At 47.4% G+C, this 27,474-nt stretch overlaps 7 protein-coding genes across 7 annotated transcripts; 1 reads left to right on the top strand and 6 right to left on the bottom strand.

The window, feature by feature from the left end:
- Positions 1 to 9,223: 9,223 nt before the first annotated feature.
- On the top strand, positions 9,224 to 9,845 carry EV420DRAFT_1568691 (uncharacterized protein). The gene has a single exon (XM_060474181.1). The coding sequence runs from the start codon at positions 9,333 to 9,335 to the stop codon at positions 9,558 to 9,560; it is 228 nt and encodes a 75-aa protein (XP_060326143.1). The 5' UTR covers positions 9,224 to 9,332; the 3' UTR covers positions 9,561 to 9,845.
- Positions 9,846 to 16,638: 6,793 nt separating this feature from the next.
- On the bottom strand, positions 16,639 to 17,336 carry EV420DRAFT_1647747 (fungal hydrophobin; the record flags this gene model as incomplete). Its single annotated transcript, XM_060478073.1, has 6 exons — positions 16,639 to 16,686; positions 16,744 to 16,831; positions 16,887 to 16,957; positions 17,015 to 17,089; positions 17,150 to 17,186; positions 17,239 to 17,336. 6 exons carry the CDS (start codon positions 17,334 to 17,336, stop codon positions 16,639 to 16,641), a joined length of 417 nt encoding a protein of 138 aa, XP_060326142.1.
- A 795-nt stretch (positions 17,337 to 18,131) lies between these two features.
- Positions 18,132 to 20,466, bottom strand: EV420DRAFT_1568676 (beta-tubulin). Its single transcript, XM_060474180.1, has 11 exons — positions 20,385 to 20,466; positions 20,193 to 20,226; positions 20,117 to 20,132; positions 19,798 to 20,061; positions 19,593 to 19,673; positions 19,397 to 19,545; positions 19,119 to 19,347; positions 18,899 to 19,062; positions 18,555 to 18,839; positions 18,434 to 18,498; positions 18,132 to 18,379 (listed from the first exon to the last, which is right to left on the bottom strand). Exons 2-11 carry the CDS (start codon positions 20,223 to 20,225, stop codon positions 18,328 to 18,330), a joined length of 1,338 nt encoding a protein of 445 aa, XP_060326141.1. The 5' UTR covers position 20,226; positions 20,385 to 20,466; the 3' UTR covers positions 18,132 to 18,327.
- A 993-nt stretch (positions 20,467 to 21,459) lies between these two features.
- On the bottom strand, positions 21,460 to 22,148 carry EV420DRAFT_1647745 (hydrophobin 2; the record flags this gene model as incomplete). Its single annotated transcript, XM_060478072.1, has 6 exons — positions 21,460 to 21,507; positions 21,557 to 21,609; positions 21,667 to 21,704; positions 21,769 to 21,839; positions 21,897 to 21,974; positions 22,029 to 22,148. The coding sequence occupies 6 exons, from the start codon at positions 22,146 to 22,148 to the stop codon at positions 21,460 to 21,462; spliced, it is 408 nt and encodes a 135-aa protein (XP_060326140.1).
- An 889-nt stretch (positions 22,149 to 23,037) lies between these two features.
- Positions 23,038 to 24,002, bottom strand: EV420DRAFT_1568670 (hydrophobin). Its single transcript, XM_060474179.1, has 5 exons — positions 23,837 to 24,002; positions 23,707 to 23,777; positions 23,569 to 23,656; positions 23,136 to 23,511; positions 23,038 to 23,075 (listed from the first exon to the last, which is right to left on the bottom strand). The coding sequence occupies exons 1-4, from the start codon at positions 23,948 to 23,950 to the stop codon at positions 23,464 to 23,466; spliced, it is 321 nt and encodes a 106-aa protein (XP_060326139.1). The 5' UTR covers positions 23,951 to 24,002; the 3' UTR covers positions 23,038 to 23,075; positions 23,136 to 23,463.
- Positions 24,003 to 24,487: 485 nt separating this feature from the next.
- Positions 24,488 to 25,182, bottom strand: EV420DRAFT_1631036 (hydrophobin-251). Its single transcript, XM_060476138.1, has 4 exons — positions 25,021 to 25,182; positions 24,896 to 24,969; positions 24,755 to 24,842; positions 24,488 to 24,702 (listed from the first exon to the last, which is right to left on the bottom strand). The coding sequence occupies exons 1-4, from the start codon at positions 25,153 to 25,155 to the stop codon at positions 24,655 to 24,657; spliced, it is 345 nt and encodes a 114-aa protein (XP_060326138.1). The 5' UTR covers positions 25,156 to 25,182; the 3' UTR covers positions 24,488 to 24,654.
- A 390-nt stretch (positions 25,183 to 25,572) lies between these two features.
- On the bottom strand, positions 25,573 to 26,583 carry EV420DRAFT_873682 (hydrophobin-251). The gene is made up of 4 exons (XM_060483824.1): positions 26,318 to 26,583; positions 26,194 to 26,264; positions 26,054 to 26,141; positions 25,573 to 25,999 (listed from the first exon to the last, which is right to left on the bottom strand). The coding sequence occupies exons 1-4, from the start codon at positions 26,456 to 26,458 to the stop codon at positions 25,952 to 25,954; spliced, it is 348 nt and encodes a 115-aa protein (XP_060326137.1). The 5' UTR covers positions 26,459 to 26,583; the 3' UTR covers positions 25,573 to 25,951.
- Between the last annotated feature and the right edge of the window lie 891 nt (positions 26,584 to 27,474).

Raw genomic sequence — 27,474 nt, 5'->3', positions numbered from 1 at the left:
ATGCGACTGAGTAATTTCATTTTGTGACTGCGTGAAAGTTGTTCCATTGCCTCGAGGTACTACATGCGGTACATTAGTCCGACCCGCGGGATTCTGTGACGCACCACTAAATGAAATTGTGTCCTTTGCCGACGCACGTTTGTCGCTTATGCCGCCGGCTCGTCTTTTACCTCCTCGATCTTCGATGTAGAGGCCTCTCCTTCTTCGTCCTTCAATACTTGCTGGTACATGGCGCGAATTTGGGCGCACGAGAACTTGGGCTGGTGCTTGACGAGCCACGTACTTTCGTCTTTGGGGCACTTGTTGTCTTGCTTCCGATGGCCCTTGTGGCCGCAGCGGAAACATCGCCCTTCCTTGCGGAGACGATCTATCTCCATGGGTTGGCCTTGGCCCCCGTACGTGGTGCCTGTTCCAGTCTTCTTGTCACCCTGGGAATTCCCAGAGCTTCTGGCTTTTCCCGTTCCCTTGTTTTGCTGGCCCTGCATTCCTTGACTTCTGCCCTGCATCTTCCGCTAGTCCCACGCGGTAGTTATAGTCCATTTGTTCCACCCGGAACTTCCACTCGGCATAAGTTCGTGGTAGTGCCGTTCCGGTTGCGTGTATGGCGGTCTTCACGTTTTTTCGAATGGCGGGTTTGAGGATCTCGATCATGTATTCCTCATTGTGCCGCTTTCCGGATTCTTTCGCTAATCGTTCAAAGTCCCAGAAAAACTCTTTGGCCGATTTGTACGTGTTTTGACGGATGCGTTTGAACTCCTGTAATTTGAGTTCTACCTCAGCGTCTGTTTGGAACTGGTCTTCGATGATTTGTCGGAATACGTGCCATGCTGGATATCTCAGATATCCGCACGTTTCATCATAGTAGTCGTCCCGGGCGTGGTTCCACCAGTGTAGTGCTTTATCCACTAGTCTGAATGTACAGAACACCACCCTGTTAGGGTTTTGCCCGTGTGCGTTCATGGTGAATTGCTGTGGGAATACATTGAAGTAGTCTTCGCACTGGTTGAGGAATCTGTCTACGTCGCTGGATTCTCCCTTGAACTTCTCGGGAGGATCCACTAGTTGCGGTTTTACTTGCCCCCATGGGTTCGTATTTGCCACCCCAACTATGAATGGTGGTGGCGTGTTTGGGGGCTGGACGGGGTCTGCGGGGATAGGGATTGCCAGCGGGTCTCGGTAGGGATCGTAAAGCGGGGTTGTGATGAGGGGATAGGGGGCCTTGTGGTGCCGGTGCTGGAACCATGGGGGCTGCGACTGCGGCTGCAGCTGCGCCTGCGCTTCCTGGTGTGCCTGCGGCTGTGAATAATCGGCTAGGGTCCACGTACCCTGTCCTCCTGAGGATCGATAGGTGGCTCAGGTCCACCGTGCTTCCGCTTGATGCTTCCGATGGTACTGGTACCTGATACCGTTCTCCCGGGTCCGTGTGGTCATCCGGGTGTACTTGGTTCCATAAAATATTTGTGTGGAACATGGTTTCTCTGTAGATTACGTCTGCTCCGATCATGGAGTCCTTCTCCTTCTGGAAGTACCGTCCTTGTGGGGAACTGTTCCATGACAGTTCTCGTGGTAACTTCTTCTCGGTCCAGCGTAGCATCTCTAAATATGTCATATTTTCCAGCTCTGCCTCAGTAGGCTCCCGAGCTAGATCCTTCCACGAATTCAGGGATAATATCCTCCTCTCCATACTCTCCGACCCTATGCTGCTGCTGTAGATCGAAGTCCGCCCTATTCCAGGGTTCTCGTAGATTTCGCCTTCTTCTAAGTCCGAGGGGTCGGACTCGCTCGAAAGGCTCCGTGCTTCCCGTGACGATACGGTTCCAGTTTCGAATGATTCTTGCCCACTCGTTGACCCTGAGTATGACCTGATCAAAGTCTGGTCTTCGGGGTCTGTCCCAGACCCAGGGTGCAACAAAGGGGATGGGGGCTGCGTGGGGGTGTTCTGGTGCGAGGGGATAGATTGCGTAGGGGATGACGGAGGCAGGGGCCTCGATTCCTTCGTACATGAGCCAGGCGTCGGCGTAGTCCTGCAGCTGTCTGCATACATCGCAGCTGGCGTCAGCATCGTATGTGGGCCCGCAGTTGTCGAGCTCGGTAGTTGCTTCCCTGGCCCGATCGTTGACGATGATCGGGGTGTTCTGGCGGGTGATGAGGTTGAGGTAGCTGCCTTCATCGTCTGAGGAGTCATCCCGGGCGTAGTGATTGCCCCATGTTTCTCCTCTGGAGTCCAGCCTTGGAGGGGACCAGTTATTGCGCAGCCCTGAGAGCTCGTCGCTGTCATAGTCCTCCTCTGTATCGCTGCTTTCTTCATTTGAACTGCTTCCAGTTCCATCTTCAGCCTCTCTTCTTTCTCCCATATGATGTCTAAGCCCTCTTTGATAGAGGCGCTGTCCGTCCGAATCATATCCAGGGTTGGCGGCTGAGTTTTCTGTTGATGAGGGGGAAGGGGCGTTCCAGGGATCACTTCCTTCGCTTTCCCCTTCGCTTTCCTCTTCGGTAATGGGAGAGAGAACACGCTGGTCCACCCCCCTTTCGTAGATTCTTCGCTCCTCTTCTTCTTCAATGACTGGGCCTCTTTGTGTGGGCCATCCTTCCACCTCGGAGTCGGACTCACTGGACTCGCTTGTGTCGGAGTCTTCTGTGATCCACTCGTCGTCTGTGATGAAGATGAAGTGGATGATTGGGTCGGGCCTGTTGTCAACATAGTTGGGAGGGGGTGTGTGCGGTCATCTAGCCTCCAGGGTTGGGGGCTTCGATGGGGATAGTTTCTTCGGAGACTGGCTCCTGGTTTCGTCGGTATTCGTATCCATATAGGAATGCGAGATAGGCTACGGCAATAAAGCCCTGTAGTCCAAAAAGGTCGGTGAGGTATTGTTCGATGGGGTTCATTCGTTACTGTTCGTCAACGTGGTTGTCAATGAAGAGTAAGAAAGTCTCGAACTAATTGTTAGCGACCGATACAACAAACAAGATCAAACAACTCAGCGTGACTCACACTTCGGTCAGGCGCTGTATGTTGTCCGCAGGTTTGCGTCAAGGGAGCTATCGCTTAGTTGAGCGAGAGTGAGTTCAGACTAAGTTATCGGGTGAATAAACTTTAGTTCAAGACTGAGGTTTAAGACCTGCAGTCGAGCTACTTAAATACAGTTTGGGTCGTGCTAAATATACTACAAGTGTCTGCAACAGTGCGTTTAACACACTAGACCCGCATGGTGAATGCGATCAAGTCCGGAAAACTAGCATAGCAGGATTACGATGAGGCCGATAAGATAAGATAAAGCATGAAATCGTAATACTTCAACAGCATACACGGGATTTCTGCTGCTTTAACTAGCAATGAACCCCATCAGCCAAGTCCTAGTGCTGATGGTACCTGCTGTGTCCAAGCCACTGCAAATACCCCTTTGGGGCACATGTACAATGCAGAGGAGTTTACTGGTTCAACAGGCGACCAAGGGTGGAACCTTGGGGGTGCGACGTTGCTGTTCCCTGCGGGCGATATCTGCCATACAGGAGGTCAAGACGAGGACTATGCAGTCCAACTCCTGGGAAAGCCACGTATAGCGGCAGTGGATCCAGACAATGGTGAACCGGCATCTCCCCCATGCATCAAGATTCTTCGACGACAGACCACTTCAGTGATGGTGAGGTCGGGGAGTCCAGGCGAGCCTAGGGACGAAGCCGAGGGCTGGTGGAGCCCAGCAGACCTGATGGTGGACTGTTGTAAAGCCTTCGGAGACAACCTGGCACCACACGTGGAACCAAGTGAAAGGGATAACCGAGGAGTGGCCACCTCTACCCTAGAGGACACCGGCCAAAAAAGCTCAATCGCCCACAAGGATCAAGCGGGCCACACAGGAGAGAGAGACTCCCCATTTCAGGTACGTCTCCCCCTCAAGGATGGCACTAATGGCGGCGACGATCCTAGTTATTTAAAGAGTTTACGGAACTCTCCAAAATCCAGTGAAGTCCCAACTAACCCGAGTGGGTGTCCGCACTGAGGTGAAAGGGAACTGACCGGTCGCACGGTCATAGGAGCAGGGCCTTTGCGACCTATGAACTGCGACGACGAGAGGAAGACCCCGATATTGCCAACATCAGTGGAGTACTCTCGAGACTTCAAATGGCTGAAGCCCTTCAGAGCCGCCTGGTACCGGCAAGCTATGCAGTTCACCAAAACTCCAGGAGAGAAGGTGTCACTTCTCAAGCAGTGGGTCCACCCTTGGCGACTACCCGAGGTGGATGAGCCACTAACCACTGACTTGGAACACCAAGTCGGAGAATCCTACCTAGACAAATACCGAAAGCTAGAACATATGGACTAGCTTGCCAAACCACCCCAGTACGCCCGCGGAGCAAAAGGGCAAAATATCACGATCACGCTACAATTGGAAACCTTCGATACTATGGCCCATCACTCTGCGAAGGCCCTGATCGACAGTGGCTGTACCGGAAGCACTATCGACCAACAGTGGACCTGTGATCATGGTATTACCACACATAAAGCGGCTCACCCCACTCCGGTCTACAACACAGATGGTACCCACAACAAAGGAGGCAACATCACCGAATTCACTGAAGTCCGACTCAAAATCGGAGACCACAGCGAACGCATTGAACTAGCAGTCGTGGACCTCGGAACAACACCTATATTCCTAGGACACGACTGGCTGCAAAGGCATAACCCACTTATTGACTGGAATACAGGTTCGGTCACCCTAGCGCACTGCGATTGCCGCAAGATACCGTTCCGTCTCCCAGACGAGGATCCAGAACAACAGTGGGGAACTGAAGTTGAGGATGGGGACACCATCCTCATTATAGACTTCGAAGAAGCCTTTCATATGCGAGCAGTGGGGCATAAAGCCAATGACTTAGCAGCCAAGGCCAACAAGGGAAAAAAATAAAATCGTTCGAGGAAATCATCCCCGAACATTATCAGGACTTCATTGATGTCTTCGCCAAGGAAAACTTCGATGAGCTTCCCCCTCGCAAACCTTGGGATCATGCCATTGAGCTGATCCCCAATGCCAACGCCAGCCTAGACTGCAAGATATACCCGCTGAATCCAAAAGAACAGGAGGAATTAGATAAATTCCTCAATGAAAACCTAGCTACCAGCCGAATTCGATCCTCCAAATCCCCGATGGCATCCCCCTTCTTCTTTGTCAAGAAAAAGGATGGGAAACTGTGGCCAGTACAAGACTACCACAAACTTAATGAAATAACCATCAAAAACCGCTATCCTTTACTGCTTATCTCCGACCTTATGGATAAGCTAAAGGATGCGAAATATTTCACTAAGCTGGACGTCCGTTGGGGATACAATAACGTTCGAATAAAGAAAGGGGATGAATTCAAAGCCGCATTCCGCACTAACCGAGGGCTCTATGAGCCCATGGTTATGTTCTTTGGGTTAACCAATTCACCGGCCACATTCCAGTGGATGATAAATGATATCTTCAAAGATCTCATTGCTCAGGGAAAGGTCACCATTTATTTGGATGATATCCTCATCTTCACAAAGGACAAGGCGGAACACCAAAGAATTGTGCGAGAGGTCCTGAGGATTCTGCGCAAGAACAAGTTGTTCTTGAAAGCAGAAAAGTGCGAATTCGAGGTACTCAAAACAGAGTACCTCGGGGTCATCATCAGCGAAGGATCCATTAAAATGGATCCAGTAAAAATCACTGGTATCATGGATTGGCCAGCACCCTCCAAGAAACAGGAACTACAATCCTTCCTAGGATTCACCAATTTCTACTGGCAATTTATCTGGCACTATAGCGCAATCATCAAACCAATGATGAAACTCACAGGGAAAAACCCTTGGACATGGGAAAAGGAACAACAGGAAGCATTTGAGGAACTCAAACACCAATTCGCAACAGGAGTCGTTTTGGCAATGCCAAATGACTACAACAAGTTTCGCATGGAGGCAGACTCCAGCAAAGGGGCAATTGGGGCCGTCCTGTCACAGGAACAGGAAGGGAAATGGTGCCCGATTGCATTCCTGTCGAAATCCCTCTCCATGACGGAACGGAATTATGAGATTTACGACAAGGAATTACTAGCAATAATGATTGCCTTAGAAGAATGGCGACATTATCTTATGGGTGCCTGTCAAGATTTAGAAATCTGGACAGATCACTCAAATCTACAGTACTTCCGCAAACCACAAAAACTCAACCGCAGACAAGCGCGGTGGGTTACCGAACTAGCGGAATACCACTTCATGCTCAACCACAAGCCAGGAGCAGCCAACAGGAAGGCCAACCTCTTGAGTCAGTGAGCCGACCACGACCAAGGCAAAAAGGACAACGACAATATTGTCCTTCTGAAGCCAGAATTCTTCCGTGCCTTAATAATGCCAATGGAGGAAGAGATTCATGGCAAAATTCGGAGAGCAACAAGCGATCACCAATGATGGGACCGAGGGATCGCTTCGAGTCTCAACCATGAAAAGGGGGTTATTGAGAAAGACCACCTTCTGTTTTACGATGGACGTATCTATGTCCCTCACGACCACACCCTACAGGGAGAACTCATCTCCCATCACCACGACCATGTCTCTGCAGGACACCCAGGCATCGAAAAAACTAAAGAGTTAGTCTTAAGAGACTACTGGTGGCCTAAAATGTGAAGAGATGTGGAAACCTACATACGAGGATGCGAGGTGTGTCAGAGGACGAAAACCGATACGCAGCGGAAAGCAGCCCTGCTACATCCCAATGCTGTACCATCTCGACCTTGGGAACACATCTCAGTCGACATGATTACCGGATTTCCGGAATCCAAGGGCTATGATGCAGTGCTAGTCATCATAGACTGATTCTTGAAATACATCGTGCTAATCCCATGCATGAAGGAACTCTCGTCAAGTGGGTGGGCCAAAATCCTATGCGACAAAATTATTTGTCGATTTGGAGTCACCCCCTCCAAAGTCATTTCGGATCGAGGCCCACAATTTGTCTCGAAGTTCATCACCGAGCTATACACAATGATGAACATTCAAGGAAATCCATTGACGGCCTATCACCCTCAGATGGATGGACAAACAGAGCGGGTTAACCAAGAACTCGAAAAATACCTTCGAGTCTTTGTTAACCACAAACAGGATGACTGGAGTGAATGGCTGCAGTGGGCAGCATTCGCTCACAACAACTGCCAACATTCTGCAACAGGCTTTTCTCCCATCAAAGTAGTCTACGGACAAGATGGGGAAATTCGTCCAACCGCGGTGAGGCAGTCGGAAACACCATCGGTAACTGACTTCGTCAAAAGCCTCCAGAGAGTATGCAAGCAAGTGGAAGACTCTCTGAATAAAGCCATCGAAGTTATGAGAAAGGCTTATGACAAACACACTTGCCCTGCACAGGAGTACCAACCAGGAGATAAAGTCTGGTTGGACTCGACCAACGTTCACCTCCCCCGACCGGCAAAAAAGCTAGGCGACAAACGCGTCGGCCCCTTTGAAATAATTTCCAAAAAGGGGCCCTCTGCATACGAGCTAAAACTACCACCAGGATGGAGGATCCACAACAAGTTCAATGAACGGTACTTAACTCCATACGTCCCCCCGGAGTTTTCCAACCAGGAAAAACCTCTGCCACCCAAGCCGGAACTTGTGGAGGGCAAGGAGGAATATGAAATAGAGGAACTACTTCAAGACCGTGACTGCGTCGTCAGTCGAGGACACAGCCGAAAGACCATAATGGAATATTTGGTCAAATGGAAGGGATACCCAGTGGAGGAGGCTACTTGGGTCAAGAGGAGCAATCTCGCCAATGCCAAAGAACTCGTCAAAGAATACAAGAACAAGGAAGACCGCATACAGGATCACAATTTGTGACACTTGGAAAACAAAGGGGGATGTATAACCATATCATCTCCTGGCTCTTTAGCAACCGAGAGCTCAACACTCTTTCCAACTGCCAGCAGGAATCATACCGATCCATTATCCTTTGACGAGCAGGACTTTTATTCATTGGACACGGATGAAGACGTCTTCGAAGACAAGCATCCCATGACTCCTCTAACGACTCAGACCAACCCTAGCTTCCTCTTAGAAGAACGGGGCATGTCTGCTTGGAAACAAAACAAGGACTACGAATGGGATAGGGAATCTACTAACTCCCTCAACTGGAGGAGTGGGTACGACTAAAGGACTGTCGGGATGACAGTCTTAGTCAGGGGGTATTATTATGGCTTTACCCCTATTTTCCTTATCTTATCTAATCCTTATCCATCGGAACCCTGGACCTACCTATCTTATCTCTCGGACCCATAATATTCCACCGGCACATTCCTTACCCGTTTACCCGGCTGCTGTCACCCCAGTTCACAGCTGCTGCCCCCTTATGACCAGCGACCTGCATGCGCCATCACACTTCTCTTGATGGCATCATGCTTCTTAGTAGTTGGACGAGAGTCAACTGCCAGTCGAGGGCAGTCTACAGGATGCAGCCTATTCAGACGGAGTCCCACGCAGGTGCAGGTGATATGCGCTCTTTACTCTCATTCATCGGGAGTACACTTCTTTTAGTGTCCTCCCTCCTTATTCGTTGAAAGACGCACTTCTCGCTGCACACGCCCTTGTAGACACTATTCTTAGTACGAGCCCAACATGTATTTAAGCTAGCCTATGCTGTGGCCTTAGACCCCAGCTTTGGCTAAGGTTATATACTCCTAACTCTTACAAGCTCCTTGCTTTCACTATAAGTGATGCCTAACTTCTCGCAATTTACCAACACCTCTCTAACACTGAATCACTGAATGCGAGTGACAGGATAGAGATCAGCTTTGGCAAAGGTTCGAGTTAGTGCTTAACAAATAGAAAGAACAAGCAGGAAAGAAATGAAGAGGTAGTCAGAAGGAAACGGGACTGAATAGAAAATGACCCATGCGATGCTGAAGGTGCATAGGAGACAACCGGAGAAAGTTAGCAGAAGGATGCGGGACTGAATAGAAAAACTCCCACAGTAAGCTGAGGCCAAGTAGGTCAGCAAACGCTGTGATGGATTGATTCCCCAAATAGATTTTTTTCCCATGGAAAGTTCAGGTCTGCATAATAACCGAAATTCCGAGTCCTATGTATATAGGATTCTTGGTCATTATGCAGGTGGAATTGGCCATGGGAAAATCTATTCGAGGTATCAAACCTTAACGGACTTTGCCGATTTCCCTATCTGAGCTTTTCATGGGAATTTTTCTATTTAACCCTGCTTTCGTCCATGTCCTTGTCCGTTGTTTTCCGCTTCACTTCTCATCCACTTTTCTCTCTCCTCATTATCTTTCCGTGTGCTTCTCCTGCTTGCTTCCTTCGTACCTACTTTATGTTTCTCCATTTTTTGCCTTCTCTTTCTTCCTCTTCGTCATCTCCCTACCTGTCTTCGCCTTCCTCCCCACTCCTGGAGCTCTCCTCTCTTGCACTTGCACTTTGTCCCACTTCCATTTTCTTCGTACTCGAATCCTACGTGGTGCTTCAAGCTTCATTGATCATCCTCAGAGTGTGTAGTGTGCCCTTTTTACCCACAGTACTCTTATTCTTTGCCACATTCTAAAATACATCGCGTTTGTTATTCCTTTCTCGTCAATTGTTTGATCATTGCTTACCATTGTGTGTGGTCACAGTTCACAGGTGCAAGTGCCCTCAATACCATGTTCATCCTTATGCCTCCGCTTCTGTATTTCATGAATACCACTGAACATTGTGTCTCGACGATATTCTCTATCCTGAACATGCATGGTCTCCCTTTCACATATCTGTTGGTATCCATCAGATGGTGTTCATGGCACTTCGAATACAGCACTCACTTTTACTTGCCTCCCTCGATTTTCCTCTAAATACTTGACTTCGTAGTCCTCAGTGTGCCGTGTTTGTCCTTGCCAGTATCCTCGGAGTCCTTTTGGGGTGGATACCTACACTGACCTTGTCTCTCTCGTGTGGCTATCACTTCCTTGGGCTGGGGGTGTGGGTTCAGGAACTCTACCGCGCCGTACTCTTGTGCTGTTGTAGGCATCCAATCCTATAATTGACCCTGCCAGAACTCTATCTCTCTCTCTCTCTCTCAGCGCCTCAATCATTTTGCTGAATCCTTGGCTGCTCAGACTGGACGGTGTCACCGACTCGCTGAGAAAATGATCTCGTCTCTTATTCCCCTTGAAAAGGTATGGTTATTTGTTCACCTCATGTCAGCATGTGGGTGCTCATGGAGACTCTTTCACGATTGGCAGCAGATCCAATGCCACTATTGTGTGGGTGGTGGTGAAAATCATTTTGTCCATTGCATCTGCACTCTTGCCATGACAACACTGCATCATCATCGATACGAGCTCTGCTTATTCCAACATCATTGTATCGTATGGTTCCATTAGTACCAATCAATAAAGCTGTCTGTTCATGTTCATCTATCTATCCACGCGAGATGCTGAGGTTCTTCCTTCATCCTGTCTTCGATGAGCGTGTTAATGGTGCTTTCTGTTTTTCTTTTGCTAGAACAGGAAGGTTGCCGTGGTCCACGATGCACTGGTTCTTTGATAATCCATTGTGCATATCATTATTGATCTTTGGCCGATGATGTGACGGAGTTTCGGTTAGGGGATATTATGCACTACTATGGCTCACAATGCTTCAGCATGTGGACCTATAGAAATGGTTTAAGGATACTGAGAAGATAGGCATTGCACACCTCATAAGGCCAGTTGTGTATACAATTTCCTGTAGGCTCAGGAATTAGATTGTACACAATTCTGTCAGGCCTGCAGGCCTGATCATAAGTATACACATGTATGAGAGCCTGGATCCAATCTAAATCCGCATTTTCCCAAATATTAGGCTCATTTTCCATCGGGATGGGCTAGAATCTTCTGTGGGGCCTTTCATAAAAATCTATAATTAGCCTGTAAAGTCAGCCCATCAATATCTGGCCGAAATCGGCTGGATGCGGCCAAATGATGGCATCATAGGGGCTATTTTCCGGTCAGAATAGGATTTAGGCTGGTTTCTGGGTGCTCGGTGGGTCAGGGAATGGCACTGGAATATTAATAAACCTAAATAACATAAAAGCGGACCTACTGATGAGGTATGGAGGCTCTGGAGAGCATGTAATATAGGTATTTTCGCAAAAATGGCTACAATATTTGCTTTTTGGGGGGTTTTTAGGGTGATACATGCATTGGATCGACCGGGGGACTTCACCAATGAATTTCCTGACCTTGAAAACCCCCAAACGATCCCTCTATAGCACTTGTGGCACATTTTATTACTAGGATTAGACGAGCATATTGGATTTTTAGGGTGCAGCATGCTTTGGATTGCTCTGAAAACTATACCAGTCAATTTGTACACTATGAAAATCTTATAATACATTGTCTTCTATAATATTTGACCTGTATAATACTGTAAAAAAGTGGGGATTGGGGTGCACATATGGTTTATTTTGTTTTCTGTGCTTCGGATGAGTCTGGGATTATTTCCAATAGATTCCTTGACATTTAAAACCCTAAAAAGACTATAGGAACCTTTTATTGGGATCCATAAACAATGGTAATAACAATATCACAGTTTAGGAGGAGCACATATGGAAAATCACTTTTCTGTACCTCGGAATACTTCAGAACTTCTACCAGTTTACTCCTTGACCTCAAAATCCCTCGTATAAAACAAGGATTCAAAGAAAACCTACAAAAATACATGTTAAAAAAGAGTAATAGGGGATGGAGGAGATATACCTTGTATTACGCATTTCTAGTGGTTGGAGAAGGTATTCCTGTTATATGAGAGACGATATATGCTGTATAATCATTTATAAAAATTCCCACATTCATCCGAAATGTATTGGAAGAGATATAAGCAAATCATTCTGCAAATGATGAGGAGCACATCCCCAATTTCAATATTCTGATCATTCTATAGCTTGGGGAATGTCAGAATCGGATTCCTTGACCAAAAAAATGGTAGTATCACCAATCATCCATGGGAACTCAAGTGTCAACACTCCGAAGTACAATATGGACTGTCCTTGGCAATTGCTGCAGTCTGATTTGTTCTTACCACTAGATGTTTTCTTCATGAAATGACCATGGATGATGGATGATACTACCATTTTTTTGGTCAAGGAATCCGATTCTGACATTCCCCAAGCTATAGAATGATCAGAATATTGAAATTGGGGATGTGCTCCTCATCATTTGCAGAATGATTTGCTTATATCTCTTCCAATACATTTCGGATGAATGTGGGAATTTTTATAAATGATTATACAGCATATATCGTCTCTCATATAACAGGAATACCTTCTCCAACCACTAGAAATGCGTAATACAAGGTATATCTCCTCCATCCCCTATTACTCTTTTTTAACATGTATTTTTGTAGGTTTTCTTTGAATCCTTGTTTTATACGAGGGATTTTGAGGTCAAGGAGTAAACTGGTAGAAGTTCTGAAGTATTCCGAGGTACAGAAAAGTGATTTTCCATATGTGCTCCTCCTAAACTGTGATATTGTTATTACCATTGTTTATGGATCCCAATAAAAGGTTCCTATAGTCTTTTTAGGGTTTTAAATGTCAAGGAATCTATTGGAAATAATCCCAGACTCATCCGAAGCACAGAAAACAAAATAAACCATATGTGCACCCCAATCCCCACTTTTTTACAGTATTATACAGGTCAAATATTATAGAAGACAATGTATTATAAGATTTTCATAGTGTACAAATTGACTGGTATAGTTTTCAGAGCAATCCAAAGCATGCTGCACCCTAAAAATCCAATATGCTCGTCTAATCCTAGTAATAAAATGTGCCACAAGTGCTATAGAGGGATCGTTTGGGGGTTTTCAAGGTCAGGAAATTCATTGGTGAAGTCCCCCGGTCGATCCAATGCATGTATCACCCTAAAAACCCCCCAAAAAGCAAATATTGTAGCCATTTTTGCGAAAATACCTATATTACATGCTCTCCAGAGCCTCCATACCTCATCAGTAGGTCCGCTTTTATGTTATTTAGGTTTATTAATATTCCAGTGCCATTCCCTGACCCACCGAGCACCCAGAAACCAGCCTAAATCCTATTCTGACCGGAAAATAGCCCCTATGATGCCATCATTTGGCCGCATCCAGCCGATTTCGGCCAGATATTGATGGGCTGACTTTACAGGCTAATTATAGATTTTTATGAAAGGCCCCACAGAAGATTCTAGCCCATCCCGATGGAAAATGAGCCTAATATTTGGGAAAATGCTGATTTAGGCCATTACATATCAGCAGTCATGTAAGTATACAACTCAGGCCTCACAGAATTGTATACAATTTAATTCCTGTGCTTACAGGGCAATTGTACACAATATTGGCTATATGGCCTCCATTGCAAGAAGGACTGCTCGACAACGTCAACGTGACGCGAGACAAGATGGGAAAAGATCATGATATGTTCATACATAGGCAGGCTATTATATGATCGGATGCTTATTTCTGACATGAACAACAGATTACAAAAAAAAACATAGGACTCGGACCTGCCGCGCGGATGCGTCGGCCCTCACCCCACTGGTCCTATATTCATAGGACTCGGAATCTACTATAATTCGTACTTGCAATTCAGCAGCTGCCAAATCTACAGTGAGTGGTGCCTCTGAGGATAAAGCGAACTTGAACAAGAACGGCAACGTACAACTCAGTAATACCATGTCAGTAGCGCAAGCATCTGGGTGCCCAGCCCAGAAAGTTAACCCTACGGCGATAAGGCACTCTTGTTCGCCACATCCGCCCTAAGGCACTACATCATCGCGACCCCAGATAGAGAGATCAAAAAGAAAAGGTGCAACGCTTCTCTCAACGATAGAAAATCGATCACCGGGGGTATTACAGGATAACCTTCATGCTCGACATCCTAAGTGACATAAACCTTGAAGCTTGAAGTTTGATCAGTACTGGTCTCGACGTAGTCCTGATCTCTTACAAGGTCACACGACTATGACCACTTTCACTGTGTAGGTCAATGTATGCATGCATTTCCTGACACTTCCTTGTAAGCATGCATGTCTCGCCACGACAGTCAAGAGTCCCGTCGTAAACGGCTGCATTGACATCACCGGATCTCCTCGTTGCAGTGAAAAAAAATGTGTCAAAAATGAGGATGATGAGGAACCTGAGTCAGAGGTGAACCGCAAAGTAAACTGAACCCTCAGTATTCGTGGACAATGAGTCTGCATTTCGATGTATTGCATCATGAATAGTTGAACTCATCGCCGTTGAGGGTAGTGGCGCCGCGTAGGGATGCCCACCGTACCCGTATACGGGTACGGCCGTAAAGTTTACGGACACTTGACGGGTACGGGTGACCCGTAACCGTACCGTAATGGTCTTGCCAGGACCGCTCGACGGTACGGCCGTAAAACGGTAATACGGGTGTTACGGGAACTATTTACACTGGTCTGATATGATAACCGTACTATGTGAGGTATAATCAGTGCAATGCCTCCCAAAACAGCGCGCTCATGTTAATCACCTTTCAGAACAACATCTGACATTAAAATACTTCGAATCTGTACCAGACGGATGTGCATGTTCAAAATTACAGCAGAATCTGCAAGTATCGTTTTCGCTGATCAATAGCAGCTATTAGTACAGCGTAAGGTCACTTACCAGAGATGAAAACACTGGCAGGTGCACAGTGCAAGGCGTAGATAAAATCCTACCAAGAATCTTGGTTATGTATGGCTAGGCACCAAGACAATATAGAGCTGACTAGAAGGATCCTGCAAAGGTTAGAGGTAAAATTTGAAGAGATTCATTTATACCTGAATTAAAGCTCGAACGTGGTAAGCAATAGCTTGAAGAAAGGAGCCAATATTTGGGCAGCAGAATGCAGTAAGGGCAGGCTCAGATCTGAGATGGATGAAGTTTGCCTGAAACCGAAGCAGGAGCTGAGGAAAAGTTAATATTCTTGAAGTACAAGCCTTGGAGAATTTATCGGACGGCATTGGGCATCAGGACAAGCCGAAATCGCATTAATCATTGTACATGCTGGGGGCCAGGCTTCGGAGAAGTCATTGGAAAGATATAAATGAAGTAAACAACATCTACGGGACCGAACATGGTGGTAGGAAAGAGAATCGTACGTGGCAGCACAGCCACTTCTATTGCTACCGTATTTACGGCCGTAAAACCGTATGACGCTACGGGTTTTACGGGCCATAGCCATACCGTACACCGTACCGTAAACCAGGAGTCTGAAGGCCTGACGGTACGGGTACGGTCCCGTATATACGGTACCCGTATCCGCCGTATATACGGGGACGGTGGGCATCCCTAGTGGCGCGTTGGTCGCACCGGTGATGAAGGGAGCAAGAGCATAATTCGCGGAGAATAGCGGAGCCTATAATTACAGGTGGGTTGAACGGCCGGGTTGTCGGAGTTTGAAATAAAATTCGACATGTATATGTTAATCGCTGGTAGTCGAGAAGCTACTTACACTAACAAGGGTCCGCCGCGGTGCCGGCGCACGGGACCTTGCTGGCTGAATATTTGCCCGATCTCACGCTACTTGGATCTACTTGGATAAGTGTCGATTAATAGTCAGCGCAAACAATCTTTCCTTGAAATATTAGGGGTGTTCGTGCAGTTGCTCAATGTGTTTTGTAAAATAGAAGAATGTTGATGTCGACTTTTGATAGACTGAAGTAAGCGGCATGCACGCGTTTAACAACAGTCTGACTAAGTTCTCTGTGCAACGCTCTTAGTGACTCACAAGGCCCGGCCCAGCTCGGCTTAGCTCGGAAGGGCTCCGGCTCTCCAAATCGCAAGCTCGGGCCTTGAGCCCAAGCCCGTTGAGGCTCAGGCTCAGCTTGGGTTCAGGCCCGGGCTTGTATACAAGAAAATATTTTCAGCTTGAACGACCTCTAGGAAGGCAAGAGAATGAGAAACGAAGTTGCTATTCACTTCACAGGGTATTCTATTAGTAAGAGAGTAAGTTTATACTATAAAGACCACGCATGAAAACATGAGAAATAGACACAGCCAAGGAAAACCATGGTATACCAAGTTTTGGTTTTGTCAGCCCAACACAAAGTCTGTACCTTCCTCAATTCTCCCCTTCCTCCAAATAATCTTCTGCTGTACTGGCCGGAGTCGTATCATGAGTATCGGCGATGGTTGCGATGAGTGCGTCGATGAATTGCGATGATAGCAAGCAGAAAAGCGATCTCGGCAACTTCCATAGTCCGATCGGACTTCCAAAATTAATCCCAAATGATAGAAAATGACGTGCTCCCCTCGCCTGAACGCCTGTGGTTGTAGGGTATTTAGAGCCTGGGCTTGAGCCTGAGACTTGAGCTTGAGCTTTCAAAAAATGAAGCCTGAACCTGAGCCTTTTCAACGTTCAACAAGCCTACCCATAGGGCCCGGCTCAGCTTGGGGCTTGAGCTTGCCGCTTCAGGCCGGGCTTTGTAAACACTCTGCGGCTCGTCGGCGCCACCGGTTATTTGGCTATATTTACATTTGGCAGGTTTCGGAGTAAATTGCATAAGGAAAAAGTCGTAGTGGGTAGACCTAGCTTTCCAGCAAGGTAACTGAAACAAATATTATCACGGAAAATTCTTTTCAGCCTCAGATTAGGAGGTAATGTAGGTAGCTCAGACTTAGAAGTAAATGTTGATGGGTACGCAGCCAATGGCAATGATACCGTTCTGAGAAATCTTCGTCAGCACAAGGTGTCGCCAACACCCAACTGAGAGAACACATACGAAGGTGTTATTCTGGCAGCACACCGTCTGCTGGTTGCAACCAGTGCTGCCGACGCCGACAATGGTGATAGGAGTGCAAGAGATACCACTACAAAAGATCCTCATGAGAACATGCCAGACATGCATTTGAACAGCGAGCATACACCAAGGCGGTCACGTCGCTGAGAACAACGCCAAGAAGGCCCAGAAGCATGCCTACAGCGTTGCTATTGCCCTAAGTATTCTGTACTTTAGTCCGGCAACCGTAAAACAAAATACACATGAATCTCACCGATTGGACACTATTGCAGCACTGCAGATTAGCAGAATCGCAAGAACTGGCAAGCTCAGTAACAGTGGTGGTCGCCTATCGTACAATCATATCAGTATCGAGGACGGCCACTCCGAGAACCAAAAAAACGCGTACTCCAGAGGCGGTGACGGTGGTAGTCACAGTCTGGGTGCTTAGAAGGGGGGGATCAGCATCACAAGTTCAGCGCGCGCCGCACGACTCACGTCGTAGTTGGGTTCGAACCCAAAGGCGTGGCGGCAGCAAGGAGAGTGAGCGTCGTAAAGACGTAGAAGAGGGTAACAAGAATGCGACGAGATAACATGGCTTTTAGAACAAGGCGAACACTGAAGACAACAAGCAGTAGATCACCGAATTAACCTTTTCTCTTGCTAGGCCTTTATACTCCAGACGCACATGCTTTGACTAATAATGTCTGATGAAAAAACTGGGAAAAGGTACGCGGGGAAAAATTTAAACCAGCGCTATTGTCGTAAGGCTTGCAAAGACAAGGGCAGCATCAGAGCGGAGCTTGGCACGCTTTCTGGGTTGTACGAGAGCATACGCCAGGAAACTCTGTCGCCGAGACGTACGTGTCAAGGTTCCTGTGTCGGACCAAAAAAACCGCCAAAATGCAAATGAATAATACCTTCATTATGAAGACAAACGGAGATATCTCACCCTTTAATCTGTGATGCACAGTCACGGTCCCGGGGCTAAAAGGTTTTCTCCTTCGCGCAGTTGAGCATGCCGTAATTGTTTTAGTTAGGCGAAGAATTCCCTGATATCGTGCGTGCGATAACGAATGACGGTCCTCAAAATCAGAACAGAAGCTTGTTGATATTTCCACCAGAGATTAGTATCAGAGGTGGAGGATAACATTGCGGGCAGCAAATCATCCACGTCATCACTTACAATTCCTTCCTTGAAACGGAAGCATTTTTGGTTCGCTTGCATGTTCACAAGCCAGCAAAGGCTTGATTGAGGTTCAAAGGAGGGGTGCGAGTGGTGTTCTGTGACAGCACGATCAGAACTAGCACGACCAGAATGGGGTATAGACTAACAACGAACCGAAATACTTGATGAAATCATTCTCACCGAGTCCTGGCATCCCAACTCAGTCCGAGTCAACCGAAAAAAATTCATTCAATTCATGATTCCACTAGAAGTAAGCGAAAAAAGCGTAACAGACGATCAAAGACGTGCTAATGTAATAGGGTAACCTGGAAAGTAGGAAAGCAAGGAGAACAGAAGAGACACCAAGAGGTATATGCCTGTTTTGAGGAGAAACGATCATGCACAAAAGGCCCTTCCATTTACTCTTCCTCAACAGGAAGTTCTTCCTCGTACTCGCCGTCTTCTTCCACACTATGACGCTATCATCAGGATACTGACTGCAGTAAGAATCCCCGAAGTACTCACGTAGCATCCTGGTATTGCTGGTACTCAGCAACCAAATCTTGCATGTTTGATTCAGCTTCTGTGAACTACGTAACAAAGGAAGCATCAGCACTTGTAGGAGTGTGAGAGACCAGATACTGACCTCCATCTCGTCCATACCCTCCTGAGTGTACCAATGCAAGAATGCCTTTCGCTTGAACATGGCCGTGAACTGGTCGCTCACACGCTTGAACAGCTCTTGGATAGCAGTGGAGTTGCCCAAAAATGTAACAGCCATCTTAAGACCTCTTGGTGCGATGTCACATTGAGCAGTAAGAACGTTGTTGGGAATCCACTCGACGAAATACGCTGAGTTCTTGTTCTGGACGTTCTGCATCTGCTCCTCAACCTCCTTCATGGAGACCTTGCCACGGAAGACAGCAGCCACCTGTTATCACAAAGAGATCCATAAGCCTAGAGAATCTTCAATACACCAGTTAGTCTCACCGTGAGGTAACGACCGTGCCTAGGGTCTGAGGCCGCCATCATGTTCTTCGCATCGAACATCTGTTGCGTGAGCTCAGGAACTGTCACGGCGCGGTATTGCTGACTTCCGCGAGCAGTCAAAGGCGCGAAACCGGTCATGAAGAAGTGCAGACGAGGGAAAGGAACTAGTTGGCATACACTCAGTCAGCATTGGCAAATCACAGTTGAAGTGAGGTCGCACCCATGTTCACAGCCAACTTCCTCAAATCAGAGTTTAGTTGACCGGGGAACCGCAGACAAGTAGTTATGCCGGACATGACGATAGAGACGAGGTGGTTCAAATCGCCGTAGGTGGGTGTAGAGAGCTTGAGCGTCCGGAAGCAGATATCATACAAAGCTTCGTTATCAATACAGAACGTCTCATCAGAGTTCTCAACGAGTTGATGTACTGAGAGAGTGGCATTGTAGGGCTAAGGTTCGGGTGTCATTACGTATACAATGGGATTTAAAATAGCGTACCTCGACGACAGTGTCCGAGACTTTAGGACTGGGCACGACAGAGTACGTGCACATCATTCTGTCTGGGTACTCTTCCCTGATCTTCGAGATCAAAAGAGTACCCATACCAGCACCGGTTCCACCACCAAGGGAGTGGGTAATTTGGAATCCTATGACGACATGAGAAGAGGAACAAGTGAGTTGTTGCCATGCTGACCTTGTAGGCAGTCGGTTCCCTCTGCCTCCTTACGCACGACGTCCAGAACGGAGTCGACGAGTTCAGCACCCTCGGTATAGTCTAGACGCAAAAAAATCAAATGTGAACAAGTGACAGGGGGGTAAAGGAAGAAAGGGGCATTGAAAAGAGGCGAAAACATGAACAGTTCTATGATACACAGGAAAGAGAGTAAACAAAGACTCACGCCCTTTCGCCCAGTTGTTACCAGCACCGCTCTGCCCAAAGACAAAGTTGTCGGGGCGGAAAAGTCCACCAAGAGGTCCAGAGCGAACAGAGTCCATAGTTCCGGGCTCTAGATCCACAAGGACGGCACGAGGAACATACTTGTTGGCCCCAATCTCGTTGTAGTAGACAGAGATACGCTCGAGCTGAAGGTCATTGGTGCCCTTGTAGAGACCATCGCGCTCGATACCGTGCTCATCAGACACAACCTCCCAAAACTTGGCACCTAAACACGAGATAATCTGTTAGTTGAAAGAGCAATGCCAGATCGCAGTACGAACCGATTTGGTTACCACACTAATGGATTCACCGTGGCCATCAGCATCGAAGTACTTGGACAATCCAAAAGAACGTTACCTGGCCAGTTTGGAGGTGGACAATTTCACGCATGCTGGAAGGTAATGGTCAGACCACGGAAGTTGAAGGTGGGCGTTCAAAAATGATACGATACCAACACGCGATTAAAAACCGCGTAGATGGTAAAGGCAATGGCCCGAAGACGCACGATAAATGCGCGAGGCCCTATCAAATCAAGGAGAATGAACCTACATGAAGGATTATCGTGGATAAGGACGAGGATGAGTGGACAGGAGGGGGCGACGAGGGACGCCTAACCGACACGAAATTTGGGGAATTCAAACTCAGTTCAGACTCCGAAAGTGGCTCGATCGTTCCACCGTCACGTGTACTTTTCAAACGCGTCTTTAACTCTAAAGTCTTTAACTTTACTTATGTTGGCCCAGCTTCAAGCCCTGGACTCGGATGGGAGCTATTACTTAACCATTACTTGTTGTGGCTTTATGTCTGTTCTAACTATCTTTGCTTTTTTTAGAGCTCCAGGTAGCAAAAACTTCTCTCCATACGTGTGTCGGCTCACTGACAAGGAAAGGCTCAAAAATTAGCCCATCTGTTAACTGGATGCTATACATGACGCATATCCCCCTATGTGTAATCGAAATACTATTCACTTAGAGGAATAAGATTTCATCTAACGAGACCCCGCTGCCTTGGACTCTAGAGCCTGTCGTATGGCCTCGCTCAAATGTTCTGCTATGATGCATCACTCCCGTTGAACAAGTTAATTGCGTCCATTCATCACATTTATTGCTTCTACATGGGTAAATTCATCAGCTCGAACACCCAGATTGCAGTAGTACTCAATTTTCGTTCGCTCGCCCGCTGTATCTCTAAGTGGCCTTCTCCGCATTTTCCCGGTCCATAGCAACCATACTATAAGCTCCACTACCGCGAGGAGTTCGTCCGTTACTCATAAGATAAGTATATTCGGCACCGTGTCCTCTACACCCTACCCGTTCTTCCTTCTTCCTCAAAGTTCCCACTGCATGCACACCGTGCTACAGTGCCTGAAACCTGTCCATGTGAAATCTGAACTCGATGGAACATCCTCCGCACGTCACTCTTTAGCAGGAACTCCACCTAGGGAATGTACGGTCACCTGTTCAGAACCACGAGTGAGTACCTTCTGAACCTCACGCCATGAACAAAGTTGGAAATAATTGCGATTGCAGATGAATTCATAGAGCTACCCATAAGAACAAAAACACAAGTCCACGGGTATAAACTAGAAATAAGGTTCTTAACAATCTGGCCTGTAAGGACCGAATTAAAGCTGGATGATGATGGGCACGCAGCCAATGGCAATGAGGCCATTCTATCGAGAAGTGAGTATGATTCTCTACTAGGCGTGGTAGATCACGTACGAAGGTGTTGTTCTGACAACAGACAGCTTGATTGGCACATTGTGCTCCCTGGCCTATAAAATATATCGATCAGTTTGCGAAGGATGCGGGATATGGAAAGCGAGACGTACCAATTCCAATAATGTCGATAGGGGAGCAGGTGATACCACTGTGAAGCCAGAATTCAACACTCAGAAGCCCGTTCGACAGGCTGGAGATCATCTAGAACGTACATGAGAGCCTCGAGGTCCTGAAGAACAACGCCTAGCAGCCCTAAGATGACACCCACAGGGGTAGAATCCGCCTAAAAGACTCAATGAGCAATATTCAGGTGTACAGTAGCAGTCTTGAATTCATGTACACGCTCAAGTGCATCACAGCATTGCATATTCGCGGTGCTGCACTGGGAAGCAGGGATCGGTGTAGCGGTGATAGTAGCCTGTTCAACAGAGATCAAGGATCGACAAGGGACATTAGAGACACGTGCTCGTACCGTAGTAGACACCGTAGAGGTTACGGTCTTCGTTGTGGTCGTCGGCGTGCAACCGGCAGCCACAAAAGTCGCGAAGACAGCGAACACGAAAATAATGGAAGTGAATGTGCGAGCAAACATATTCGAAAAGATATCAAAAGATTGATAGCTGGAAACATTTTTGAGCAGGCTTTTAAGTGAATCCTCGCGCCTCGCCCGGCAGTTACTTCAAAGTCAAACAATCATGAGCAGGTGGACAGAACGGCGACACATTGGTTAGACGCGTGAAGCATCACATCCGCTGTTTCGGATGGTAATTTAGGGGCAAATAGGCGGTTCAGAAAGTCCGGCGTGAGTCAGGGCATATTGGAATGATGCCCACAAGATGATGCCAGAGAACCGAAGAACGAAAATTTCTGGAAGTTCTGAACAGCATGCCAGGTAGGAGTTTCGTATTGTCAAATCAAAGATTCATTGGAAGCGATCCACCTATGGGATGCCAAGAGACAGTTCTCGCACACAAATGCAATTGGAGAGCGGTGACAAGGCGGGTGAAATGACGCGACGATCCGTAGAATCCTATTTTTCCCACGCTCAGGCTTGGATTGACTGCATTTTCATGTTTTTCTGCCAGGGTTCACTTTCGGTTCCGATATGCTCAGCCCTTGAAAAAATCATAGCCAATTGTTTTGCAGCTCTTTTGACTTATCACATGGGTCGTACGAGCAGGAAAAAACACGACTTGCGGAATGTTAATCGTTTTAATTTACCTCGGATCATTGGCGACTCATGGCTAACGTTACCAGAACCCCTTTTTTTTGAAGGTCCACATTAGTCGAATTCAGACATGTGCTTAGAGTGTGCGGCTGAAGATACACCGAAAGCCGGGGAACGGAGAGCGGGACCCTGCTCCTTCCTGGAATGTTTAGAGAGCTCACTGCAATGTTTACTGGCTCTGACGAACGTCGCACGTTTCTGCGAGGCACGCCGCTCTTCTGTCCCCCGCTACTCGCAGATGGTGACTCTGAATAGTATGTACGACCACTGATCGGCTTATAGGCTACATGCGTCAGTGCATCGATCCATGTCGGTGATAATGGTTAGATACTGACTAGCCGCCGTTTCCAGACTTCTGTGCCTGTATCCATGCTATTGCGAACAGGCGGTGCGAAGCGCATCAAATGCTTCAAGTTCATGACATAGACAAAATATCTCCAACTTGCTATGCATGGCGTATGTCGGCTCGAATATTGGGTTCAGGCCACAATCATGTATAGCTTCTTGTCTCAAGGTCGCAGAAGACTTGTATGCTCACAGGAATGCCATCTTTTTCCAAGAAAATAGTCCGTTGATGCATTAGGAAATTGCACAGCAGAGCGCTAACTAACTGGTCATGCTTCGGTACGTGTTTTTGTCCATATCCCAATGAAACGACTATGAAACCCTAAATTCTCTACTAGAGACCAATGTTAATGGGAGTGCAACCAAGGGCGATGAGACCGTTCTGGCAAACCAGAAGTCAGGCCTTAAAGATAAAAAAAGGCATTGCGCGTCAACTTACGAAGGAATTTCCCGAGCAGCAGACGGTCTGAGCAGAGCAACTGTTGCCTCCAATACCGATGACGCTGATGGGGGAGCAGGTAATACCACTGCAGTTTCCTGTAAGTAACGTTCTTGATTCCCAACGGACGATACTCACACGTCGAGACCTAGAGCTCCCAGAGCGATACCTAAAAGGCCGGAGAGGGTCGAGACAACGTCCGAGTCAGCCTGAAGATGGATGACTACGATGGATATCTGAGAAAGCAGTAGATAACAAAAGCGCTTACGCTCTGGACTTGTTGGCAACACTGGAGTTCGCCTGTGGTGCAACCAGTTTCGCCGGCGGAGGCAAGGAGAGGCAGGGCCAAGAGAAAGGCAGGGATGACACGGGGGAACAACATGGCTGTCTGAGAGAAGTATAGGGTAGAAGAGGTGAGAAAAATGGGATTGTTGTGTCAATGAAGAAAAGTGGGTTTACTGACGCGCTTTTATATCTTTTAGACTCTTTGCAACGGCCATAAGCGGTCATATTTCTGTGCATTGGAAAAAGGGTATTTTCTACGAATATCCCCAAAACAAAAAACCGCGTGCAAGACCTGGTTCTGACTGACGGCGCTTCGAAGGGACTCCGAAACCCGGGCAGCGCCAGAACAGCTTCGATCACCTGTTTTCCAAACGCGCATCAATATTGGGAGGTCTAGGTTTGTTCGCGTCCTGAAAGTGAAAGGTCGGAACGACGGCGAACAAGTGCGGGATATGCGGGTGGTAGTGAGGCTGATAATCTTCCATTTTTTGACTTATTGGAAGCACGCTAAATATCTTCCTCATCAGGAACCTCCTCTTCAGCTAAACAAACAGCAGGGTTTGCGGTAGGGGCCAACGCTCCAGGTTTTTAATCACTGAATATTGGCGCTTGTTACTTCCTAGTCATTCACACCATGTTGAAAAGAACCGCGCGGTATATTTATTATAAAGGAGGATGCAAGAACCAATATGAAAGAAAGAGGTATAAAACGAGTATCCTGATATCTTGCCCGGAACGTTACGTGATTTTGTCGCCCCTCAATGATACAACCATGAAAGACTGTAACGCCTCTTCAGCTCTTTACAGACCCACGTTAATGGGAGTGCAGCCAATAGCAATGACACCGTTCTTCAAATTGCAAGTCAGCTGCCGAAGATCAAGTACGAATTAGGTTACTTACAAAGCTGTTGTTCTCGCAGCACACGGTCTGGGCAGAGCAGCTGTTTCCTCCGACACCGATGACGCTGATAGGAGAGCAGGTAAGACCACTGACGTCCAGGTTAGCAATAACACCATAGCCGCGACATCCATTGACACTTACACATCCACACCAACGCCGCCAACGACGACACCGAGGAGTCCCAAAAGGGTAGAGACGACGCTGCTAGAGCCGGACTTTACAACCGTCAATATTTGCGGGACCGAAGATATCCGCAGCACGCTTACATTCTGAACAGAATCACAGCATTGCACCTCTCCAGTGGTACAAGAATCGCCACCGCGGGGGATAGCCGAGGCGGACGCAAGGAGGGGAATTGCGAAGAAAAGAGCGACGAAGAGAGTGTAGAGGCGGGCGAACATGGCGATTGTTGAATAAGTAAGTTGAAGGATTTCGACTTGGGGAGATAGATGGCTCAATTACCTGGCCTTTATAATTTTTCAGCCTCGCTTCAACCGCCGAACAGGATAATATTTTTGGCTTGGGAATTATGATCTTGCAGGCTGCTTTGTTGAATCATTCAACCTGGTCCAGGGATGTAAAATCACAATCACATCTGCGCTTCCATCCGATTGCTTCTTTCCAGATCTTTGTGATGCACCTATGTAATGTTCCCATCTAGGCCGGGTCCTCCCAACCCCCACTTGCTGAGACCCATACCCTGGACCAGAAGCTGTATTCTACCTCCTCTAACCAGAACATGACGTGACGATCAGATTTTTCCCTCCAGGCGATCCAAGTTTGTGCGTTATTTTTAGCTCGTGTCTATACATGTGTACCTTGCTGATTCGAATTTACCTAGTCGTGTGATCTTGACGGTGTTTCATGGCCGTCCATGTCCCAGATGCATATGTCATTTGTGTTATTTTCGAATACCCAATAAGTCCCCAGCGCTAATCCTCAACCGGCACGAAGAATTAATAACTCGAAGGATCAATACGCGTGTGCGGCACTCCCGCGAGTTTGACATTTCATCAGACTCTTGGTTAACAAATTTCGGCCATTGTTCATCATTGACCCGGACTATGATATTCCATACTCAGCGACCACGAAGAAATTGTACGCTAACCAAAAAAAAAAAAAGAACTACTCTAGAACGTGCAGCTAAGCAATGTCTTTCTTGTTACAATCCTTAACGGCGTCTTTCCGAGGTCACGGTTAGAGGCCAATGTTGATAGGAGTGCATCCAAGTGCAATAAGGCCGTTCTGCCCGGAATTTGAATCAGTGCTGTCGTCTTCCCTCACTTATTATGCACTCACGAAGTTATTTCCCGTGCAGCAAACGGGCTGGTTCACGCACTGGGTGGTTCCTAAACCGATGAGGGTGATGGGGCTGCAGGTAAGACCGCTATGAACACGGTATTAGCATCGGCATCATTTTCTCTCCGTGAAACACCTACACTTGAGCGGCGATGTCCCCGATGGGAATATTAAGGAGACCCAAGACTGACTGGATCGGAGAGGACGTAGGCTAATTGCTTGTGAGTATCTTCGTTCTTCTAGACACGAAATGAGATGGCTTACGTCCTGTACAGACTTGCAACACTGAATGGATCCCGTGTTGCACGAACCTCCGTCGACGGTAGTGGTAGTCGCGGGAAGGGCGCTCGCGACAGCAAGGAAAAGAAGAGCCAAGACGGTGTAGGTGGAGATACGAGCGATCATTTCTTTGGTGATTCCAGTAAGCTGTACAACTGTAGGTGCTGTTCGACTTGATAAAACTCTTGTCTACCCCGTCGTCTCTTTTATATTCCCAGATTGTGCACTCTTCTTGCCGATGCAGCCCTTTCATCCTGTAATAAACCCAGGGGAAGACAGAACGGTGAAACGTTGAAGGGCATCCTGGAGTACGCCGCAGTGACGAGAGAGCGACTGGCACTCATTCTCTCGCATACGTTCCCTAGTGCGTAGCAATAATGCTCCACAATGTTTTGATGTCCCTTGAATGGACGACATGGAATCGAAAAGAGACATACACCGACGCCACCTTGTTGGTTCTGGCGCAGTTAGGCGCGTCTCGTTGTCCTCGAAATAAAATCACTGCGTTTCCTAGGCTTGACTCTCTTATTCACTCGAAGCGACTCTAGAGAGCACTGGGCCGGAAAGATATTGAATTTGATACCTACCGACGATTCTAGCTAAAACGGCGGGAGATGCCGTAACACGACTACTGCAGGGGCTTACTCTGAGAGTACGGCATTCAATATTCATCTGTCGGTCTAACGCGCCAAGCCCCGTCCAAATGCCCCTCGATCATTCTCGATCATGCTTGCAGTGATGATGTTAACTCCTAAAGATTTTTCCCGCTCCCGTCACTCTTCTCTCCGCTGAGGACTGCTGGTGGGTTTGTAGAGCTCCGCTCGAGGCTCAGAATGCTGTAATACCGTCTTCTTTGTGACAAAAAAAGAAGTGGAACGCTCAAGTTCTTAGAAGATGCAGATGGATGGATCGTACCTCTCAATACATTTTGGCGGTCTTTTCGGCGCTGTACCCTCTCGGCTTCTTTAATTAGTTGGAATCAATACCTAAGAAAACGCCACAGCAGAATCAAAGAGCACAAGGTTTTTTTCCCCAACCCATCATGCGAGTTAAAGGATATGTGATCCCGAAGGTTAAAATAAGTCATTGCGGTTAGTGGTGCTATGAAACTCTAGTGATATGCAAAATGTCCATAAAAAAAG

Source organism: Desarmillaria tabescens (assembly GCF_030435595.1).
Source record: "Desarmillaria tabescens strain CCBAS 213 chromosome Unknown EV420scaffold_44, whole genome shotgun sequence".
NCBI lineage: Eukaryota > Fungi > Basidiomycota > Agaricomycetes > Agaricales > Physalacriaceae > Desarmillaria > Desarmillaria tabescens.
This window is presented reverse-complemented; position numbering and strand designations above follow the sequence as displayed.

Bases quoted from the DNA above. Each gene is read 5' to 3' on its own strand.
- EV420DRAFT_1631036 (XM_060476138.1), bottom strand. From the start codon at position 25,155: ATGTTCGCCCGCCTCTACACTCTCTTCGTCGCTCTTTTCTTCGCAATT. The intron at 24,970-25,020 runs GTAAGCGTGCTG...ACGGTTGTAAAG, and splicing joins GCTGTGATTCTGTTCAGAAT to TCCGGCTCTAGCAGCGTCGT. The intron at 24,843-24,895 runs GTAAGTGTCAAT...CCTGGACGTCAG, and splicing joins GGCGGCGTTGGTGTGGATGT to TGGTCTTACCTGCTCTCCTA.
- EV420DRAFT_873682 (XM_060483824.1), bottom strand. From the start codon at position 26,458: ATGATCGCTCGTATCTCCACCTACACCGTCTTGGCTCTTCTTTTCCTT. The intron at 26,142-26,193 runs GTAGGTGTTTCA...CCGTGTTCATAG, and splicing joins GGGGACATCGCCGCTCAAGT to CGGTCTTACCTGCAGCCCCA. The intron at 26,000-26,053 runs GTGAGTGCATAA...AATTCCGGGCAG, and splicing joins GCTGCACGGGAAATAACTTC to AACGGCCTTATTGCACTTGG.
- EV420DRAFT_1568691 (XM_060474181.1), top strand. From the start codon at position 9,333: ATGTTTCTCCATTTTTTGCCTTCTCTTTCTTCCTCTTCGTCATCTCCC.
- EV420DRAFT_1568670 (XM_060474179.1), bottom strand. From the start codon at position 23,950: ATGTTGTTCCCCCGTGTCATCCCTGCCTTTCTCTTGGCCCTGCCTCTC. The intron at 23,778-23,836 runs GTAAGCGCTTTT...ATCCATCTTCAG, and splicing joins GTTGCCAACAAGTCCAGAGC to GCTGACTCGGACGTTGTCTC. The intron at 23,512-23,568 runs GTAAGTTGACGC...CTGGTTTGCCAG, and splicing joins GCTGCTCGGGAAATTCCTTC to AACGGTCTCATCGCCCTTGG.
- EV420DRAFT_1568676 (XM_060474180.1), bottom strand. From the start codon at position 20,225: ATGCGTGAAATTGTCCACCTCCAAACTGGCCAG. The intron at 18,840-18,898 runs GTGAGACTAACT...TTGTGATAACAG, and splicing joins GGCACGGTCGTTACCTCACG to GTGGCTGCTGTCTTCCGTGG. The intron at 18,380-18,433 runs GTGAGTACTTCG...ATAGCGTCATAG, and splicing joins CAGCAATACCAGGATGCTAC to TGTGGAAGAAGACGGCGAGT.